A 20978-nucleotide genomic window follows, 5' to 3' on the forward strand; every position below is an offset into this window, starting at 1 on the left:
CGAACCTTGGAAAGCCGACATTCAAAATTTAAAAAAAAGTTCGGGAAGAGATGGCAAAAGAGATGGCGGACATAAAGCACGGCCGGAATGTATATTCAACCGGGTCCGAAGCGAAAGCGTCCCCTTTGTGGACTCGGTAATGAAAGCCCGATTGCCCGAGAGGTTTCGATTACCTCAAATCACTCCTTTCACCGGCAAGAACGACCCGACCGAGCATATTGAGTGCTTAGAACCTATATGGAACTCCATGATGCCTCGGATGCGTAATGTGTCGGGCCTTTTCTCTTACATTGGTGATGTAGCTCGATGTGGTTCAAAGCTGAAGCCAAAATCCATCAGTTCATTCGTTGAGCTAAGCACGCCTTCCTCACCAACTTCATCGGCGGAAAGAAAAAATTAAAGCCCCCTGCACATGATATAAAAGAAGAATCGGGAGAGCTATTGAAAGATTACATCAAGCGTTTTAATTTGAATCCCTTCAAGTTCGAAACATTCGGAAGAAACGGCCCTCAATGCACTCATGCAAGGAGTTAGGGATAAGCCATTCCTGGCATCTCTAGACAAAACTCCGCCCGATACTCTGGCAGAATTTATGTCACGGTCCGATAAATATGCCAACGCCGAGGAGCGCGAATCCTGCGTGAAACCAAAACCTCGGCCAAAGAGTCGGCCAAAAGAAGCCGACTCGGCGGGGGGGAAAAGCAAAGAGGATCAAGCACGTGACGAGCGAAGGTCAGAAAGCCGGATCGAAAATTTTCCACATATACTCCCCTGAATAAGACTCGGGAAGAGGTACGATGGAAATAAAAAACGAAGGCTTTGTCAGCTAGAAGCTCAGGAGTAATCCTAATCGGCGGGATAAGGATAAGTCTTGTCATTATCATCGCGATCACGGGCATAACACAAGTGATTGCCGTCACTTAAAAGAAGAGATCGAAAGACTCATAAAAGACGGCCGACTCAGAGAACATATGGTCAGGGGCATCCGAGGCGCGCCCGACCGAGAGTCAACCTATGGAAGAAATCCGGACGATTATCGGCGGTCCACAATGTGGGGGCGACTCAAACAACGCGCGAAGGAATCACGCACGAAAACTTAGTCAGCCTCAGTCCGAGCTCATGATTATAGATCGGCCATCAAAGGAGAAGAAAAGAGAAAGATATTGCATCTCGTTCACAGAAGAAGATGCCCGAGGCATCTATCACCCCCACGATGACGCATTGATTGTCACCCTGACTATCGCTAACCGAAAGGTGTTTCGTATACTAGTCGATACGGGGTCATCTGCAGACGTGTTATTTACCCAGGCGTTCGACAAAATGGGGATCGAACGATCCGCACTGCGCCCAGTTCGGACCCCGTTGATCGGTTTTTCCGGAGGACAGGTGCTGCCTGAAGGGATTGTCTCGTTGCCGCTCACTGCTGGTAGTGCCCCATGTCAGACGACGATGATGATTGACTTCTTGGTCGTCGATCAACCCTCAGCGATACTCGACCGACCTTCATTGAGTCTCCTCCAGGCAGTGGTATCCACATACCATCTTACAATGAAATTCCCGACCGAGTCAGGAGTCGGAATTGTTAAGGGAGACCAACAAGACGCAAGGCGATGTTACATGATAGCTGTAAAAGGAGCCGCCGATAAGATTCCGACCAACATATTAACAATCGAATCGTTGGACCCTCGGGGCGAGAATTATGAACGAGGACAGCCGGTCGAAGATCTTGTCTCAATCGCCTTAGTCAAAACAGATGGATCCAAGACAGTGCGAATTGGCTCATCTCTGCAGTCCCCTTTGAGAGAAAAGCTGATCGCCTTGCTCCGAGAGTACGCCGACGTATTCGCTTGGAATCATGAAGATATGCAAGGATCGACCCCTCCGTGGTGACTCACTCAACGTCGATCCGTCATATCGGCCGATTCGACAGAAGCGAGATCGGCCCTGAACGATACGCCATCATCGAAAAGAAGTCAACAAACTACTACAGGCTAATTTCATAGAAGAAATACACTATCCAGTGGGTCGCGAATGTCGTGCTTGTGAAGAAGTCCAACGGGAAATGGCGAGTCGTATTGATTATACCGACTTGAATAAAGCTGCCCCAAAGATAGCTTTCCGCTTAGGATAGACCGGCTAGTAGATAGTCGCAGGACATGAGCTCCTTAGCTTCATGGATGCTTATTCGGGATATAATCAAATTGTAATGCATCAAACAGATAAATCAAAAACTACCTTTGTCACCGACAAAGGCCTTGATTGTTACCGAGTGATGCCATTTGGTCTGAAGAATGCCGGTGCAACTTATCAAAGGTTAGTTAACAAAATTTTTGCTCGACTTATAGGCCGAACCATGGAGGTATACATCGACGACATGCTTGTCAAGAGCATACACGCGGCGGATCATGTGAATGATTTGGAAGAAATGTTTCTAATCCTACGGAAGTTCCGGATGAAGCTGAATCCAAGTAAATGTGCTTTTGGAGTAGGCTCAGGAAAATTCCTCGGTTTCTTAGTCACCGAGGAATAGAGGCAAACCCTGAGAAGATAAAGGCTCTGATTGATATGGAATCCCCCAAAACCATTAAGGACGTCCAAAGATTGGCCGGACGAGTCGCAGCACTCAATCGGTTCCTGTCCAGAGCTACGGATAAATGTCTCCCTTTCTTCAATCAATTGAAAGGGAGACAAGCGATGGGTTGGACGGAAGAGTGTGAAGCAGCATTCCAGCAATTAAAATCATATCTCGGTTCTGCACCTCTCTTATCAAAACCCGAACCAGGGGAGTCGTTGCTCCTCTACCTAGCCGTGTCCGTGGCAGCTGTTAGCTCGGCTTTGATACGAGAATCTGAAGGAAAGCAACTGCCGGTTTACTATGTCAGCAAAGCATTACTGCCGGCAGAAACAAGATACCCAAGCTTGGAGAAAGTTGCCTTGGCTTTAATAACTTCATCTCGGCGGCTTAGGCCGTATTTCCATGCCCACACCATCATTGTAATGACCGACCTTCCGCTTCGCCAGGTATTGCAGAAACCAGAAGCTTCCGGCCGACTCACCAAATGGGCTATCGAGCTGAGTGAGTTTGATATTCAATACCGACCAAAGTCAGCAATCAAAGGGCAAGACGTAGCTGATTTTATCGCCGAAGGAACACCTTCAACCGAACTCTCAGTGAACGATACGCCGAAGGTCGATGCAGGGCCCGCCTCGACCGCTTCCCCTTGCCCTATTCCATGGAATCTGTATGTCGACGGTTCTTCCAACTCGAAGGCCAGTGGGGGTAGTGCTGGAAACCCCCGATCACACCTATATACCGTATGCCTTACGACTTGGATTTCAAGCGTCGAACAATACGGCGGAATATGAAGCGTTGCTACTCGGCCTCCGACTCGCCGCTAGCATGGAGGTCACGCACCTAAGCGTTTTCAGCGACTCTCAGTTGGTTGTTAATCAAGTTACCGGTGTATACCAAACACGGACTAAGGGCTTACATGGAGAAAGTGAAAGAACTTATCAACAGATTTCAATTCTGTCGTGTAACTCGGATACCTCGTGCGGAAAACAGCAAAGCCGATGTGCTAGCAAAGCTCGCCTCGGCCGAAGAAGACGATATACCCCGGTCCGTCCCTGTCGAATACGTCGATAAACCAAGTATAGACGAGCCAATTAGCGAGGCCGTCAATACAATCGACTCGGAACCATCCTGGATTGATCCAATCCGCCAATTCCTTGACGAAGGAAAGTTGCCAGAAGATCGCACCGAGGCCCGACGAATTAGGATCCGAGCTTCCCGTTATACCATACTCAACGGAACCCTCTACAAGAAAGGTTACTACGCCCCGTTGCTGCGGTGCCTCAAACCCACCGAGGCAAACTATGTGTTACGGGAAATTCATGAAGGAATCTGCGGAAACCACTCTGGAGGGCGATCCCTCGCCTACAAGGTCTTACGACAGGGATACTACTGGCCCACTATCCAACACGACGCTCGTGAGCTCGTTCAAAAATGCGACAGATGCCAACGGTTTGCGGCAATTCCGAGGCAAGCACCCGAGGCACTGACGCCGAGGACTGGTCCCTGGCCTTTCGAACAATGGGGCATCGACCTCATAGGACCGCTCCCTATGGGAAAAGGGCAGACCAAGTTTGTTGTGGTAGCAGTGGACTATTTTACGAAGTGGGCCGAGGCAGAACCATTAGCTAAAATAACAGAGCAGAAGATCACCGAGTTTGTATGGAAAAACATTATCTGCCGATTCGGAGTACCGTACCATTGTCACAGACAATGGAAGGCAATTTGATAATAGGAGCTTTCGTGAGATGTGCAAGAACCTCGGGATCAGGAACATTTATTCATCACCGCATCACCCTCAAACCAACGGACAAGTCGAGGCGGTTAACAAGATTATCAAGCAACATCTTCGGACCAAGCTTGACCGGGCCAAAGGAGCATGAGCCGAAGAGCTCCCGAAAATTCTTTGGGCTTACCGAACTACAACCCGAACGGCCACAGGAGAAACCCCGTTTTCACTCGCTTACGGCTCGAAAGCAGTCACTCCCGTCGAAATCGGATTACCTTCGGCTCGAATCACCTGATTCAATGCGGAAGAGAATGAAGAACTCCTTGCACTCGGACTCGACCTTCTGGACTAACACCGGGAAAGGGCGAGGCTGCGCACGGAGGCTCGACAACGACAAGTGACTCGGTTCTACAATACCCGAGTTAAGAATAGAAGATTCAGAAGGGGAGATATGGTCCTTCGGAAAGTGTTTTCCAACACTAAGCAGATTGGGTCGGGTACACTGGTACCCAATTGGGAAGGACCCTATATCGTCTCGGGCACCATTAGACCGGGAACGTATCAGCTGGAAGACCTGAACGGACAGTCATTGCCTCATCCATGGAACGCTGAACACCTCAAGGTCTACTATCCTTAGCTTACTATTTGATGTTTAAAGACATGCTTTTTCATTCGTCCGAATACGTGTAAGTACAAAAGCAACCGAATACATCGGAGCAAAAAAAACCAAAGTCTTCATGCGTCGGCCCCGTCCCCGGCAGTTGTGTCTTCAGCGGCGGCGTCCGGATTCTCGGATTCTGAGGCTGCCCCGCCTTCGATTTCTGAAAGGTCAAGGTCAGGAAAAGACTTCTTTATATCCTTGACGCATTCCAGGTATCCGCTCTGGAACAGGCGATCCCTCTCGTCCTCAAACTCGGCCGACTCAAGGAATGCTTGGACGGCCTGGTCCCTAGCCGTCTCGGCCTCCCGAGTCTTCTCCTCGGCCTGCTGAATGCGCTCCGCCGCCTCAAGCTTAGCCCGAGCTAAGTCATCCGCGCACGAAGCATGGACTGCCAGAACTCGCTGATTCTCCTCTTCGGCTTTGGAGAGCGACCTCTGCCTGCGCTTCGTCCAGGGCCCTTCTGGAAGAAGCCGCCTCTGCCCTCGCGTCTTCGGCAGCTTTCCGAGCGAGGGACGCCTCGCCTGTCAGGACGCCGACCCGGATCTCGGCCTCAGACAGAAGAGCCTGCAGCCGATGAGTTGAGGATAGCCCTTGATTAAGCAAGAAGCGAGTTCAAAAAGCATCCGGGCAGCGTGGCTGACGGTCTGCGACGACGGGGCGTTGTAGAGTTTCACAAACTCTCTTTCACACCCATGGGCCAGGGCCCAAGGAACCATCCCCGACACCACTTGCTGTAGGATTGACGGCCCCTCCTGGTTCGTCTCTTCCCCTCGGGAGGACGCGCCTCGCTCTTCCTCCCCCTTGAGGTCGCGGCCCGGTCTCTTCTTCCCAGGCTCGGCTCGCCTCAACGCGTCAGTCGGCCGCGAGGATCCGGCGGAATCGCCGTCTCTTCCGCCCTTTCGTCCGGGTCGGGAATCACGACGACGGAAGGCAGAAGAACTCGCCGGCTCTTTCTCCTTCCGGAACCCTTTGCTTCTTCGGTGGCCGAGGCTCGAAAGAAGAAGCGGCCGTGGAGGAGCCTTAACTCGTGGAGTGCTAAGGGCGGGGCGAGCTCCGATCATCTCGGTTCGGGACAATCCTTAGGTTGGGGCGAGCTTCGGCAGATCTGCAAAAACAAAAAAAGGGGGAGAGCAAGGCGAAGTAAGTCGGCGGAAATTTGAAAAATTCAGAAGATTCGCTCAATTACCAGTAACTTCCGAGTCCAGACCTGCAAGGTGAAGGCGCTCCGTTAAGAAGCACCTTCCAAGACCTGTCCCTCGGATCCAACGACTTCAACTCTTTGATCCGAGCCGAGGCAGTGCTGCCGAGCTTCGGCTTATTCTTCGGAATATCTGCTCCGTAGAAAAAAAAAAAAAAAAAAAAAAAAATGAAAAAGGGCGAGGGAGAGAAGACCCAAGTCACCTGCTAGAGGAAATTTCCGGGGGACCCGAGCCGCGCCAGACCCGGACTCGTCCGTCTCCCATCGACCACATGCCCAGAACCAACGCTCTCTCCAGTGTTTGTTGGAAGTGGGAGGGTCGGTTATCGGGGAACCGCCTCCGCCTCGCCAAGCAGCAAAGACGTAGAAGCCGGGGTAGTTCGGATTTACCCGCACTGGTGTGGAGAAACTCGTCGATGTGGCGGTGGGTTCCATCTCGCCACAACACCGCACATCCGAGTAAGTTCCTCCACCCATTCGGGACTATCGGCCCCGGCAATCTGTATGCGAGATAAAACTCCCCGGACGATGGTCCGAAGGGCGCAAGCCGCACGCATCGATACTTGGTAAATTCGCGACCCCAGGAGGGTGATCTGGCAGTCATTCGGGCGAGGAAGATACGTGATGACCGACTCGGGATATGATACCCGACTCGATTCTGTCCAAGTCCGCCTCGGTTAAGACCGAAGGAACCGGACCGCTTAAATCTTCCCCCGATTCTTCCCCTGACTCGGCCTGCGCCGATTCATCAGCAGGAACTGGGTCAGGGGTTCCTCCGGCGATTAAAATTTCATCTTCTTCCTCTTCATCTTCCTCCATGTCCCTTGGTAAGTTGGGCCTCCCCGGGCGGGTTAATAAGGATGACCCGCCACGGGAAGGAACGACGGAAGCAGGGCGCTCCGCCTGATCGTCGGTGACTCTCTCAGGCATACAAGCAGCGTTGGCATCCATTGCTATCTCCGTTAGTAAAGAAGGCGATTCCGCAACGTTCCAAAAACGTTGCGCTTCGCCTTCGTCTCCGGAAACTCCCACCTGGGGGCTTTGAGAACTCCTATCCGCCATTATTATTATGTAATAAAGAGGAAGGAGAAACTCACCGGAGAGAAAGGAACAGTGGCGGAAAGAAGTGCCGACGATAAAGAGAGAAGAAAGGAAGGAGATGAAAGGCTACGCAAATCCCAGAGAAAACGCAGAGCGAGAATGGCAAGAGCAGTAAAAGTTCGAAGTGCGGGACCCCTGACGTTTTATAAGGTCGCCCTACGGCGGAGACATTAATGGGGAAATGATTCGACGCCTGCATCGATTCCCCCACTCGACACGTGGAGCACGCCGACTAGCAACAATAATAGCTTTACTACGTGTCCAATCCTCATTGGCGGGACCTGCGATTTGATAGCTGACGGCGCATACGATGTCAGAAGCTGAACCGTCCCCATCAAAGGTCTCAATGAATGCGCTTAACGACTACTTCTCGTCTCGGACTAAGTTATGAACCGACTCAGCACTCGCTACTCCTCAGTGTCATATGAAAACACTCGGAGTAAGGGGGCTTACTGTTGGGGACAAAACATACAAGTCCGCAGACTCGGACTAAATGCCTCGGGCCACCAAAGGATGTGTCAAATCCGAGGAGTTATTCGCTAGACCGAGGCAAAGGTTGAGTCGGCCCCGACGGTCGTCAGTGTCTCGGGCATGCTTCGGGCGGACCTCTTTATCGGATCGACCGTCACAAGATGAAGCCGCACTCCGGATGTCTTGGGATAAGATTCCCGATCCCGAAGCTCACGGGATCGGATGAAGGCATGAGACGGGCACGATCCTGTTTCCATGATCCCAGGAGAAGATTCCGTGATCCCATGAGAAGATCTCGCGCACAATACCAGGAAGAGAATCCTCGTACGATTAAATGCCCCAGCAGCTATATAAGAAGGGGGGGCCCTCACCTTGAGAGGTACGAAAACAAATTCCTCCAAAAGACTTTTCAATACTTTAAGACCCCGAGTCCAGGCCTGACTTTGGCATCGGAGGGTCCCCTGCGCTAGCCAGGGTCTCCTTTGTCCTTTTTCTGTGCAGGCATACAAGGATCCAGGAGGACGAACCAGATAATTGCATCAACAATCAGGAAAATGCAAACAACAGCTATATACAAAACTTTTGTTACTCCCAATGATGTTTCAATAGTTAGGTGGATCTGAATTCATATGTTTGTTGTGATGTGTATCCATCTGATTATCATATCTTGACATCCAGGAAGCAATAGATGGACGCATGTAGACCTCACACATATCATGGTGAGCCCCATGTTGCCTTTCGTTGCACAGGCTCCCTTTAATCCATGTTTAAGCATTGCTAAGATTTTAAAAATCCCATGATAGTATCATAACATGAAATTTTCAAAATCTCTACAAATTTTAAAATACTTTTATTATTAGCAATGGTATTTCTATATTAACATTAAAAAAATTAAGAAATTTATTCTGTAACTATATATTTATATTTTCAATATATTAATAATTTAATGTAAATATTTAGTTTTACAATCTCTGGAAAAAAAATTCCACGATTAGAAATTGCCGAGTGCTGAGATTTGTCAGGTGTTGTTGAAAACTCGCGTGACACCGGCAGAATAAAAGTAGCCGGCCTGCGCAGCCCACATGCTTAGGTCTGTCACGTGACTGTCATAAAGTAAATTGCCTACCTGTCAAACTCGGAGGCAGCGACTGTGAAGGCATGCGAGTACCTCACGGTCGTTGCTGCACGCGCGCATACATAGACCAAATCAAAATCGTTCATTTTAATAAGTCAAATATTGGATGGCCCATAATTCAATAATTGAACCGTTTGGACAACCCTAATACTTTCAGATGATCCAATCAAAACCCTTTTTTCTTCGTGCTATTGTCCAATTAATTGAAAGAGCCACTGGGTGTCTGTTTGATATTATCATAAAGGTGGGCCACAGGTATGGTACAAGATCCGGAGGCATATAGGGTGCCTGGTTCAGATCATTATTCACATGTGGCCTCTGTAACATTCAGGGTCATGAGAAGGACCATATCTACTTCTATTCCTATTTTGGGGTTGCTTCGTTTTCTAATTTCAACTGTAATTTACCATAAATAAACAATAATTACAGCCACAGCAGTTTGGTCTTTGTATTTTCCGCAGGGTATGGTGTTGTGTCCAACAACACGGCTGAAATGCAGGCGCTCTTCAAAGGTATGGAGTTGCGTGCTAGTCTTAGAATCAGCAGTGTCTTTTAAAATCAAGATTCCAAATGGCAGGTATACTGCATTAAGGGCAACTCCAATCCTGCTTGGCACTGGAAGTATTGGTTGGATAGGATCAGAAGGATTGGTAGTAGAGGTTCCTTTTGCTTCACTCTTATTCCTAGGGAGATGAATGGGCCGGCTGATGGGTTGGTCAAGGAGGAGAGCTTGAGACAACAGTGTAGTGTTTCCCGAGACTCTTTAAATCTCCCTCACTTAGTTAAGGGTAGGATGTTCCTTGATAAAGTTGGGCTAGACTCGATCAGGGAAACTCATAGAAATTCTTTGTATAAGATATGATAGTTAGAGCCTATCTTTTGTCTTAGGCCTTGTCTGAATGACATCTTTTTAAAATGAAGATATGAACATTTTGATTAAAAAAACAAAACTATAACTAAACCATAATTATTTCCTTTGTTACTCCGACTATCTTTCCAATGTAATACACAGATCTCTGTGGTAACATTTGGTCAACTTTATATGTGTGTGTGTGTGTGTGTGTCTTATTAGAACTGTCCATCCATTCGGCCAAAGCTGAAGTGGACCACGCCATCAGAAAGACATTTAATTCCCACTTTTCCGGTGGCGTGGTCCACTTAAGCTTTGGCCGAAGGGATGGACAGTGCTGATAAGACACACACACATACACACATGTGGCTTAAGTGGATCACGCCACTGAAAAGTGGGAATTAAATGTCCACTATAGAAAACTTCTTGGTGCCAGAGAAGTTTTGGATTAAGCTGATATTTGTGTTTTCATTTAATCTATGACAATGTGACCCTGTGAGCAAGTTGGATGAAAAATAAGCATCAATATGGGACCTAGGAAGGAAATAATTTTCAATAGTAGATGTATTCAACCACTTTACCTATGGTATAGTTTACTTGAACTTTCGATCTACCTCAGTTTTTGGCATGTCCTAAAATGTGTTAGTAAAACAAATAGATGGCCTGGATAAGGCACATAATCATGGTGGGGCCCATGGATTTAAGTCAATACTACTAATGTCCTTTAAAGAAAGGACATTCTTAAGTGATGATGACTTAAAATATTCTACTCTCGGATAGCAACCAAATCTCTTGAAATATTCGGGTTTGAAGGATCTCCACCCAATCCTCGTTGCATTCCCTGCCCATGCCCATGCTTGAAAAAACATAGGTAGCATGGGTCCGAGTATCAGAAGCTAAAGCGTAATGCAAAATCCACTTACCTGGTTCACAGCATGGATATTTATGCTGCTGGTGAGGAAGATCGGTGCACATGGTTTGATGACTCGCTTGAGTCGACTCAGACTTGGTTGAGACTGGTATGGGTCAGTACCACGACAATGGAAATGATTTCAACAAAGCCCTAAGGACCCCTCCAACAAAGCTGCCCAAGCTAACACTTTTTTCATGAAAAGTGTTGTCTTGGGCAATCTTGTTAGAACATCTCGTTTTCCTTAGAGAGATCCATGGTGCATCTGCCTTGCACATTTGATTGATTCAAACCTTCATTTATATGATCTAGTATACATAAAATATCCAAACTTTCATTTATATATGGCCCACCGGATTAAAAAAAATAATAAAATAAATAATAATAATAATAAATCAACCCTTCAATTATATGGTCCAACCAATATAAAAGATCTCTCCCATCTGAGGAATGGGTCATGGGGTATTTACTCTTACTAGCATCTACATATTTTTTGTAGAAGAATCCAAAGATCCCACCAGGCAATCAGTCAGTGAATGTAACAACGCCATCTAGCTCCTGGAAGAAGCTTTTGGGCTGATTTTCTATAACTATGTCTAAGATGGTATGAAGAAGCAAGCTAGATACCAACACTTTTGAGTAGCTATTGGGTCAAGAAGAGGTGAAGGGATCTAGCTGCAACCAAGAATGGCTTGCGCATTTGAAGAAGTGCATGCAGCAATCGAAAATCTGCTGGAATAGTATTTCAATGGTTTGGGAGCCAAAAAAAATGTCATGGGGTGCAAAAGAGGAAAAACAATTGCCTGTTCGCTCAAGCTTCATTTTCCAAATCAGAAAGACGAGCTCAGTTGAAAATGTCATAACCCAACTCATGTATCTGACCAAAAATTTCGCCGTTACTTCTGCAGGCTGAACAGAACAATAGTTTTAAGTTTCCCTTGGTCCATTATCCGACTCGTCTGAGTGCCCCAAGATTTTTGCAATGAAGCAATTCATACGCGGCCTTGCCTTTGAAGGTTTGTATGAGGCTCAATAGATGCTCCTCAATGTAGTGCACATAGTGGGTCATAGCTATGTTACAAGTGGGCCACACGTTTAGATGTGGTGGGACTTATGTGTGTGTCTTGGCTATGACATGTGGTTGGAAATTTTCAATGAGTGCAAAGTCATTCCTCTCTTGGAAAATTGTTAGAATGAATATCACATAAGCATGAATATGAAAGGATTTGAAATAAAGGGATGAGAAGCTTGGGAGCTTTCATATCGTGACATGGGGAAATGGTAGTTTCTTAGGAACTCTATTAGTTGATGTTTTCCAATAGTTAGGTGTTGACCTTTTGGATTGGTTGAGGTCTTTTATTGTTATTATTATTATTATTATTATTATTATTATTATTATTATGTTTTCCTTTCGGTTCTCAATGTAGCATTAAGCTTTTCTCTTGTAGCAATGGCTGTTGCAGTTATTTCTTCCTATTAGATCACAAATCATTATCATCATCATCTAAGCCTTATCCCCAATTCCCCATTACTTGGGTCAGCTTATTAGATCACAAATGCAAAGAATAACATGTGAAAAAGCTTTAGCTGTGATTTTGTATGATTTTTATCTCATGAATGCAATTGATACTCCCCCATTATTAGATCGGAATGCCTCTCTTCTTTGCATAATGTAAACAACCTGAAGGGACAAAAGGAACATTCTTACCTGAGAATTGGCTTCAGCAACAGATCCAGTGTTCAAGGTATCCGCACATGCCTTCTTGTACCTATCAATCGTTGTCTTAACACTGTACCAATAGAATTCACGGCATTATAAAAAAAAATAAATTAGATCTTTGTTGGTGCTAAAAGCCTCTATTTGTGTAAAAATAATAATAATGCAAAACAACTTCAAGAGTATCAATAAAATGGGCTGTTTGTTTAGACAACTTCCTGGTAAACTAACATAAATGGACCATCAATACTATTTCACAATGTTTATTTAAACAGTATAACGACACACTTCGAGGGTCAAATGCAAATGTAATAGGAGACATGCAAAGAAATTTATAATCATTACAATTTTATTTTTTATTTTCTAAAAAAAAAAAAGAACTCAAAACATTGTATTGCAATCAAAACTACAATCCAAACACCAATATCAATTTATTTTAGTGTTGATTTGACATTTAAGTAATGTAAATTTTCCATCGTTACAATTTAACCACGATAAACCAAATAATATAATTGGCGCCATTACTGCGGTCAAATGCAGTTGTTGTCATTAGGTAACTAATTTGTAATTATTGCCCATTTCCTATACTCTTGTAATTGGTAAACAAACATATAAAGAAAAGTGGTTGTAGGTCATGGACATGAAGGTTGTGTCGGGATTCTCAACTTGAGTTTCTTGTTTCAGTTCAATAAAGTGGAAATTAATGGCCAAATTGCAGTTAGGTAGACTAGACCTCAAAATGAAACTGAAAGTTGCAGTTTCTACCTTTAATCCATGGAACTCCAATTTGGATTTGGTTGTCATTATCAATTAAAATGGAAGCACATCCACTTCGTTTATTTCTTCCATAGTAATTTGGGGTATTGCAATTCAGTTCAACTGAGCATCCAAATGCACCCAAAGTATAGGATTGAGATTTTAATTCTAGCTTCTAGTTATACTGACAAAGTTACTCCCACATGACCTTAAGCATACTTGTACCTGATGGCGTTCTTTCAAGTGAGATAAAGGAAACACTAACATATCAAGATTCTAAGCTTCAGCAGACGACATGCATTTCCATAATTGAAAGGATCTACTTGGTTCTCAAAGCTCAAGAGGGTTGGGTGATTTCTTGTGTGTGTGTACAGACACACACACACACAAGAAATGAGCACATCTTTGAATCTATTGTAATCTACCTAAATACCAATCTAAGATATCTATACAGTTGTGCCATAAACCCGCGTATCTATCGTCTGCTCTAACACAACGCTGAATCATTTCACATGATGAATGAGAATGCATGTAAATAGGATCAATCATGCAGGCAATCTAATTTTTTCTTTCCATGATGTAGCAGATGTTAGAGCTATGCTAGACGGGATAAAACAATTTGTCAGTCGGGAGCTCCAAAATGTGATTATTGAATCCGACTCAAAAGTCCTGACAGAATGTTTCACTAAACCTTGCTCAAACTCCCGTTGGAAATCTTGTTCTGGATGGGGTATATACAAACAGTTGTTGGTTCTCCTGTTGATGTTGTTGGCTTGTTTGTAGAAGTGGGCAGAGAATGCAGACTTTGGAGCCTTCTTCACTCCAACTGATTGTGGATCAATAGTTTAAATAATAATAATAATTAAAAAAACGAAATTAATTTCATTCAAAAGGGGAATATATACAAGTATATTGGGAGGGCCACACAAAAAAAGGTGAAGGCCCCCTTACCCTGAAGCGATCCTAAACATCCACAAATGGACAGAAAAAACTACCCGCCCTAGCATACTGCCATTTAGAGGTCCAAAGAGGACTCAGCTGCACCAGACTAAGCGGAGAAAAGAAAACTAAGGCTCTCTCAGGTAGCCCAAACCTACCCTATCCAGGAAAAGAAGACCTCTTGCGAAGGTAGGGAGTGAAGCTAGAGTGGCATAGGAAAGGTTGGCCTGAGAAGCGCTGCCATGCCTGGCCAGGTCGTCAGCAACTGCATTCGCCTCCCTTTGGGTATGGGTGAAAGAAATGTCCAAACATTCCCTCAACGTCTTCACCCTCGCATACCAGTAGTGTAAGGACCATGTTGGGCACACGTTCTTAGATGTTCCCTCAACGTCTTCAATCTCTCCAAGTGATTGTGGATCAATAGTTGCTCTAGATGTGTAGTAGAGATATATATTAAAATATATGTATTTGTATAGGTATGTATGTGTGTGTGGAAGTGTGTGAATTGTGTGTGTGAGAGTTATTGGCATGAGTGTCTATTTTGAAGCGTGTGTGTGTAATGCCGTGCCTGTTGAATTAATGCACTTTAAGAGAGACACATGTATTTGTTCCAATACATGTACCTCTTGGAATACATGTATTTGTTGCAATACATGCATGTATTCATGTTTAGAATTTTGTGAAAAGGTTCATGTCTCTTTGTTGAAGAGTCACGTGTCCCTTAGTTTTTTATACATCTATTAAATAGCTTTTATTTGTTGAATATATCCAAAAGTCTATAAATATGTGTATGGATTTCATTTTCAAGTATGAAGAAGCAATACAACAAAAATCAGTATTCTCCTATTCCCTTCTAAGTTACTTTTTTTAGTAAAAAGGCTACAATAGCATACAAAGTGGTATCAGAGCTTAGTTTTGGGTTTTGACTGGGTGTTAGAAACTTCTAAAGAAGTAGAATCAATGACAACGAATGGTGCAATGATTCATCATGTAATTCCCATTTTTGGAGGGGAGAACTTTGATCATTGGAGCATCAAAATAAAGATTTTGTTCCAATCTCAAGGGTTATGGGAGATTGTTGAAACCGGTTATCCAACTACAACCGATCTCACATCTCTCTCAGCCATACAACAAGAACAACTGAAGGAGAACAAGAAGAAAGATGCGAAGGCCCTCTTCTTCATCCAACAAAGTGTCTCTGATTCTATCCAGCCAATGCATTCAGTCATCTCTGTGCTAAGTAACACCATTATCTTTAAATCAGAAATTGAATTCTAACACCTGAAATAGTGATTACGATATCTGCGGATTAATTAAGATTGTATGCAACAAAAGTAAGAAAATTAAGGTGGAGATAATACCAAACACCAATCCACACTTCATGAAAAGATATAAGATTGTTGTGGTTCATCACAACAACTTACATCAAGGTTGTTGATGCAGGTGGGACTTGTGAGATGCGGGTAGCTCATGGGGAGATCTTGGTCAATTTGCCTATGAGGGCCTAGATAAAGGGATATTCTAGTGCTTTCCCAACAACTTTAGAACTTTTGGGTTGTTAGCCAGTACTCCTTGCATCAAGTGGTATTAAACCGGGAGACTAGTGTTCGAATCTTCTGCAGGACAACTAACCACTTGCTCTAAAAGCTCGAACTGATAGAGCATGACAAATTAATCCCTTATCTTATAGCTTAAGCTCCACATACCATTGGTTAGGATCTTGGCGGAAACCCCCTCATGACCCTAGTTGAAATCTCACCCCTAAATTCATTTTCTTTCTTATCTCCCTGCCCTCTTTTTAATATAAAAGAGAGACCTTTCTATAGTAGGTTGTGTGCTCCTTTATCTTTCAACATAAACAAAAAATAAAATAAAATAAAATAAAAATGGTCGTCATTGTTGTCATCATCATCATTTAAGCCTTATCCCAACCAAATGGGGTTTGTTACGTGATCATCATTCTTAATTTGCTTTGCACATGAGTAAACAGTCTTTTTTTTAGAAAGGTGGGAGCACATCACCTATAGCTTTGTTGATCATTAACCAAAATATTGTACATAAAATTCAAGTAGGCACCACAAAAAAGATGGGCCTCACCTATCATTTGACACATCTGCAAAACATTATACTCATAAAATATAGCAAACCATAATCACTCCTAAAAAGCATAGAACAAAAGTACCCATGTATGACCTAACCATCTAAGTATGCTCTTCCTCATCTTATTACCTATTGGTGCTACTCCTAACTTTCCTCGAATGCATTCATTTTTATTCTTATCTTTTCTTGCAACTCACCTTTCGATTTGAACAATACACGATTATCAAACCCAACAACCGTTCCAGCCCCTCAACTCCCAATTGATCAACATGAGCCAATAGCCTACTTACCTATCGATACCACCGCGCCTATCACCTTTCCTCGGGTCCCATGTCTTCCCCAGCTGGACCAGTCCCTCGCCTAGATTATCCTACCCCCTGTTGAACGGAATATCACCCCTGATTTCCTTCCAACCTCCCCCAGAATTCCGGGCCCACTCATAGGTTCAGTCTTGCACCCGGAAATCATTCCTCTTATAGATTTCGATCCAGACAGAAATCACCCTCAAGCGGTCCTCAACCCCATCCCAAATCTTGTAACCCCTCCTCTTGATGTTAACAACCAGCCCTTCCCCATTCATTTAGACAACAGCCACTAGGATCACCACACTGATCAGAATGACAATTTGCTTTCCCCTAAACCTCAAAAAAAATCCAGACTAATATCTCGAGCTCTCTCGAAAGGCAACGGTCCTATAAATCTTGGGGTCAATTCTGAGCCTATTGAAGAGGAAGGTTTTCGGTCGTTCTGGAATGCTTTTCATTAGAAGACAGCCCCCATCAAAGAACCCCGAACCGCCTTCAATCTATCAGTTGACCTGTCCCCATTCTTTCAAAACGCCCTTTCTCAGTACCCGCCAAACTTAGTAATCCATCAAACAATTGCTCCATCACCATGGTCAGAACGCTCATCAGGCAATTGTAATAGAACCATGCGCTTCTCTTCACCCGAGATTATACTCCCTGGAGCTACCCCCCCTTTGGCCCTTGCACAATCGCCACCGATGATGAATCCCAGAATATAGTCAATCAAGCGCAGTTGGACATTACCTCCAACAATCAGGGGACGGATACAAACACAGCTAGAAAGACGATCAGTGCTACAATACAACCTTACAAAAACTTATGCTACCATCGCAGAAGGAAAATAGCAAATTCAACCTCTAAAGGCGTTGAAATAGGATGGAATTGCAGATTTAGAGAATTGAAGCGCAGATCATCACTGACTGAGCATTGTTCCAATGGATAGTATGCTCATTTGGAACGCACGAGGGGTTGGTAATCCGCCAACCATCAGATCTCTCAAACGATTGATTAAGCTTCACAAGCCAGCAGTCGTGGCGATCCTAGAGCCGATGCTGAGGGATGAAAAGCGAGTGAAGATTGGCCTCAAGATTGGATTCCACAACTCCATCTCAAATGCTGCCCAGGGAGGTAAAGTGTGGGTGTTTTATGTTAATTTTCTCTCCATAAACCTTGTTGCTTCTTCCAGCCAATTGCTCTCAGTTGCAGTGGATTTTCCGAGTCATCCTACGGCTTTGATGGCCTCTTTTGTTTATGCTAAATGCTCCCGCATCCTGAGGAGATCGCTTTGGAATCAACTTGGTGCGATTGCGTCAGGATCGACGCTCCCTTGGATGGTTGCAGGGGATTTCAACGCTACTCTATCCCACGATGAGAGAAGGGGTGCTGCCCCTTTTGACAGTCGTAGTGCGGAGGAATTCTCGGAGGCCCTCACCAGAGCTGGCCTATCTGATGTAGGGTTCTACGGCAACAAATTCACATGGTGCAATAATCAGAGAGGTCAAGCCAGAGTTTGGGCCAGATTGGACAGAATTTGCTGCAACAACACATGCCTCTCTGCTCTCCCATCTCTACAAGTTCGTCACCTACCTCGTCATAACTTAGACCACGCGCCTCCCCTTCTATCCTTCCCGCATCAGACCCAGTCTTTCCCCAAACCTTTCCGTTTCCAGCGAATGTGGCTGCAACATGAATCCTTCCTCGACCTCATCAGGATGTCTTGGAAAACGGATTTCATCGGCCCCCCCATGCAGACCCTTCAGAGTAAAATGAAGAATGTGAAGAGAGCATTGATTACGTGGAACAGAGATACTTTTGGGAACATCTTCCATAATATTAGGAAAGCTAAACAGGCCCTCCTCGAAGCGGAACAAGCCACCCAGTCCTCAGACGAAGTAGAGTGCCACATCGCAGTTAATAAGGCCAAAACGGAACTGCTGAAGTTGGAAACCTGTGAGGAGATTTTTTGGAAACAGAAGTCAACAAATCATTGGCTCCAAGAGGGAGATAGGAATGCAGAATTTTTTCACAAAATGGCTATACACCGATCGAGGAAATCGCGTATCAATGCGATCAAATTAGCGGATGGCCAATTAATGACTGATCATGAATCCATCAAGAAAGGTGCGATTGATTTCTTCTTAGAGCTCCTGACAGCCCAACCTTACGCTCCGCTTGAGGACCTCCTTGACGTCATTCATCCTGCCATCTCTACGAATGATAATGCCATGCTCAAGGAGGAGCCCACCCTTGATGAAACCCTCGCTGCAATGATGAGCATTCCAAAGGATGAGGCCCTCGGGCCCGACGGGTTCACTGGTGCTTTCTTTCAGGGCTGTTGGTCGGTTGTTGGCCAAGATATCCTTGCAGCGGTGAGATCGTTTTTTGCCGGCGAGTGTTTCCCGAGGGCCTTTTCTTCTACAATGATTTCTCTCATCCAGAAATCCACGTCCCCCAATACTTTTGTGGATTTTCACCCCATCAGCTTATGCAATTGTATTTACAAAATCCGCTCGAAGATCATTGCTCATAAGCTCGGTAGAATTCTGCCTAAAATCATTTCCGTGGAACAGGCTGCTTTTGTTCAAGGCAGAAGCATTGCAGAGTCCTGTGCCCTCGCCCAAGAGCTCTTTCGTGACATAAACAAGCGTGTTAGAGGGAGAAATATCTTCATCAAACTTGACATAGAAAAAGCCTATGATAAGCTAGATTGAAATTTCCTCATGGCGGTCCTGCGTCGTTTTGGCTTTGACGAAGGTTCGATTCAGCTGGTCGAAAAGTGCTGGTCGACCGCTTGGTTCTCTGTCCTGATTAACGGTGATTCTTGCGGTTTCTTCTGCTCTACGAGAGGCCTTCGACAGGGAGACCCTCTCTCTCCAGCCCTCTTCATCTTGGCAGCGGAAGTCCTAAGTAGAGGCTACAAAAATCTGATTCTTAATGGTAGTTGTCAGCCGTTCACAACCCGCAGAAATTGCCCAGTGGTCTCCCACCTTCTCTTTGTAGACGACACTTTATTGCTGGCCAACGGAGGTCGAAACACCCTTCAACGTATAAGACCTTCCTTGAACGCTACCATCTGGCTTCGGGACAATACATCAATCCCTACAAAAGCTTCTTCATTCTGTCTTCCCACCAATCTGAAACACGAGCCAGAGTTGTCCAGAATATTCTTGGCTTCAGAAGATGCGTCTCTCCATTCACATACTTGGGTATTCGAATTTTTAACGGCAGGAACAAAAAAGCGTTCTTCCAACCTATAGCTGAAAAAATTCAAAAACGGATTGCTGGTTGGAAATCTAAAATCCTCTCCCAAGCAGGTAAAATCACCCTTATCAATCATGTCCTTTCGAGCATCCTGGTCCACACATTGGCAGCTGCGGACATTCCTCAGTCACTGTTACATTAGCTTGAAGCTGCATTTGCAGATTTTTTTCTAGGGCTGGGAAGGGGATAGAAAACGTCTTCATTGGATTAGCTGGAAACGGATCTCTCTCCCGAAGTCAGAAGGTGGACTAGGCGTCCGAGGATTAAGGGACACTATGTAGGTTCTCGGGATGAAAATGGCCTGGACCATTCTGTATAGAGGCCAAGACAGTAGCTGGGCTACATTCATGAAAGGTAAATATCTCCCAGGTTATCAGGCTAACAGCTCCCCCCCTCCCCCTCTCGATGGAAATGCTGACACTTGGGCCTCCCCAGTTTGGAAGAAAATCAACAAACACTTTCAGTTGATAGAGGCAAATTCCAACTGGTTGGTTGGCGCTGGCAATTCTGCGTTCTGGGACATTGATTGGAGTGGTCTAGGCCCCCTGCGCCATTGGTCAGCCCACACCCCTCCTCAACCGTCGCAGTAAATTTCAGTCTATATTGGTCCTCTTGGTTGGCACAACCCTGTCGCAGTGAGTCTCCTTCTCCCTTGGGCTGTTGTGGACCATGTCTTTGAGGGGGACATATGCACTTCCGAAGCCGACGATATGAAGATATGGTCTAGATCGACATCTGGCGAATTCACCTCCCAGTCTGCTTGGCAGCTATCCCATCCGCAGGGGGCTATTGCTCCCTGGACCCGCTGGGTATGGCATCCCAAAATCCCTTATAAAATCAGCCTCCTTACTTGGAAAATCATTCATAAGGCAATCCCGGTCGACGGCAGAGTCCAAGCGAAGGGCGTTCACATGAGCTCTAAATGTGAATGTTGCAATCCCCGGCCGCAATCTGAGTCCTTGGACCACCTTTTCGCTGGTGGTACCCTGGATTTCGGAATAGGAAACCATTTCCAAACCATCTTCCACGTCCCAATATTTCCTGCTGACACGGCGCTAGGCAGGGCCTTAAGGTGGTGGCTCTTCGCTAATCAGTCTGATGGGAATCTTATGCTCAAGGACTGCTGCCGATGTTCATTTTCTGGGAGATCTGGCATGCCCGAAATGAGGCCAGATTCGAAGGCGTTGTCACCTCTCAATCCAAAGCTATCTCCCGTATTCTCCTTTGGATATACCACCTCAAGCCCTCCCTTCCCCCTCCTAGAATGCTTAAC

At 45.4% G+C, this 20978-nt stretch overlaps 1 protein-coding gene across 4 annotated transcripts in view; it reads right to left on the reverse strand.

Annotated features, from left to right (window-relative positions):
• Positions 1-20978, reverse strand: part of LOC131240924 (agamous-like MADS-box protein MADS1) — a 91310-nt gene that overhangs the window by 32023 nt on the left and 38309 nt on the right. For all 4 annotated transcript variants that reach the window (XM_058239461.1, XM_058239462.1, XM_058239460.1 and 1 more), the window contains one exon: positions 12336-12417. In XM_058239461.1, the coding sequence (XP_058095444.1) occupies positions 12336-12417 (82 nt within the window). The remainder of the gene's footprint in view (positions 1-12335; positions 12418-20978) is intronic.

This window comes from Magnolia sinica, chromosome 3, assembly GCF_029962835.1.
Source record: "Magnolia sinica isolate HGM2019 chromosome 3, MsV1, whole genome shotgun sequence".
NCBI classification, from domain to species: Eukaryota; Viridiplantae; Streptophyta; class Magnoliopsida; order Magnoliales; family Magnoliaceae; genus Magnolia; species Magnolia sinica.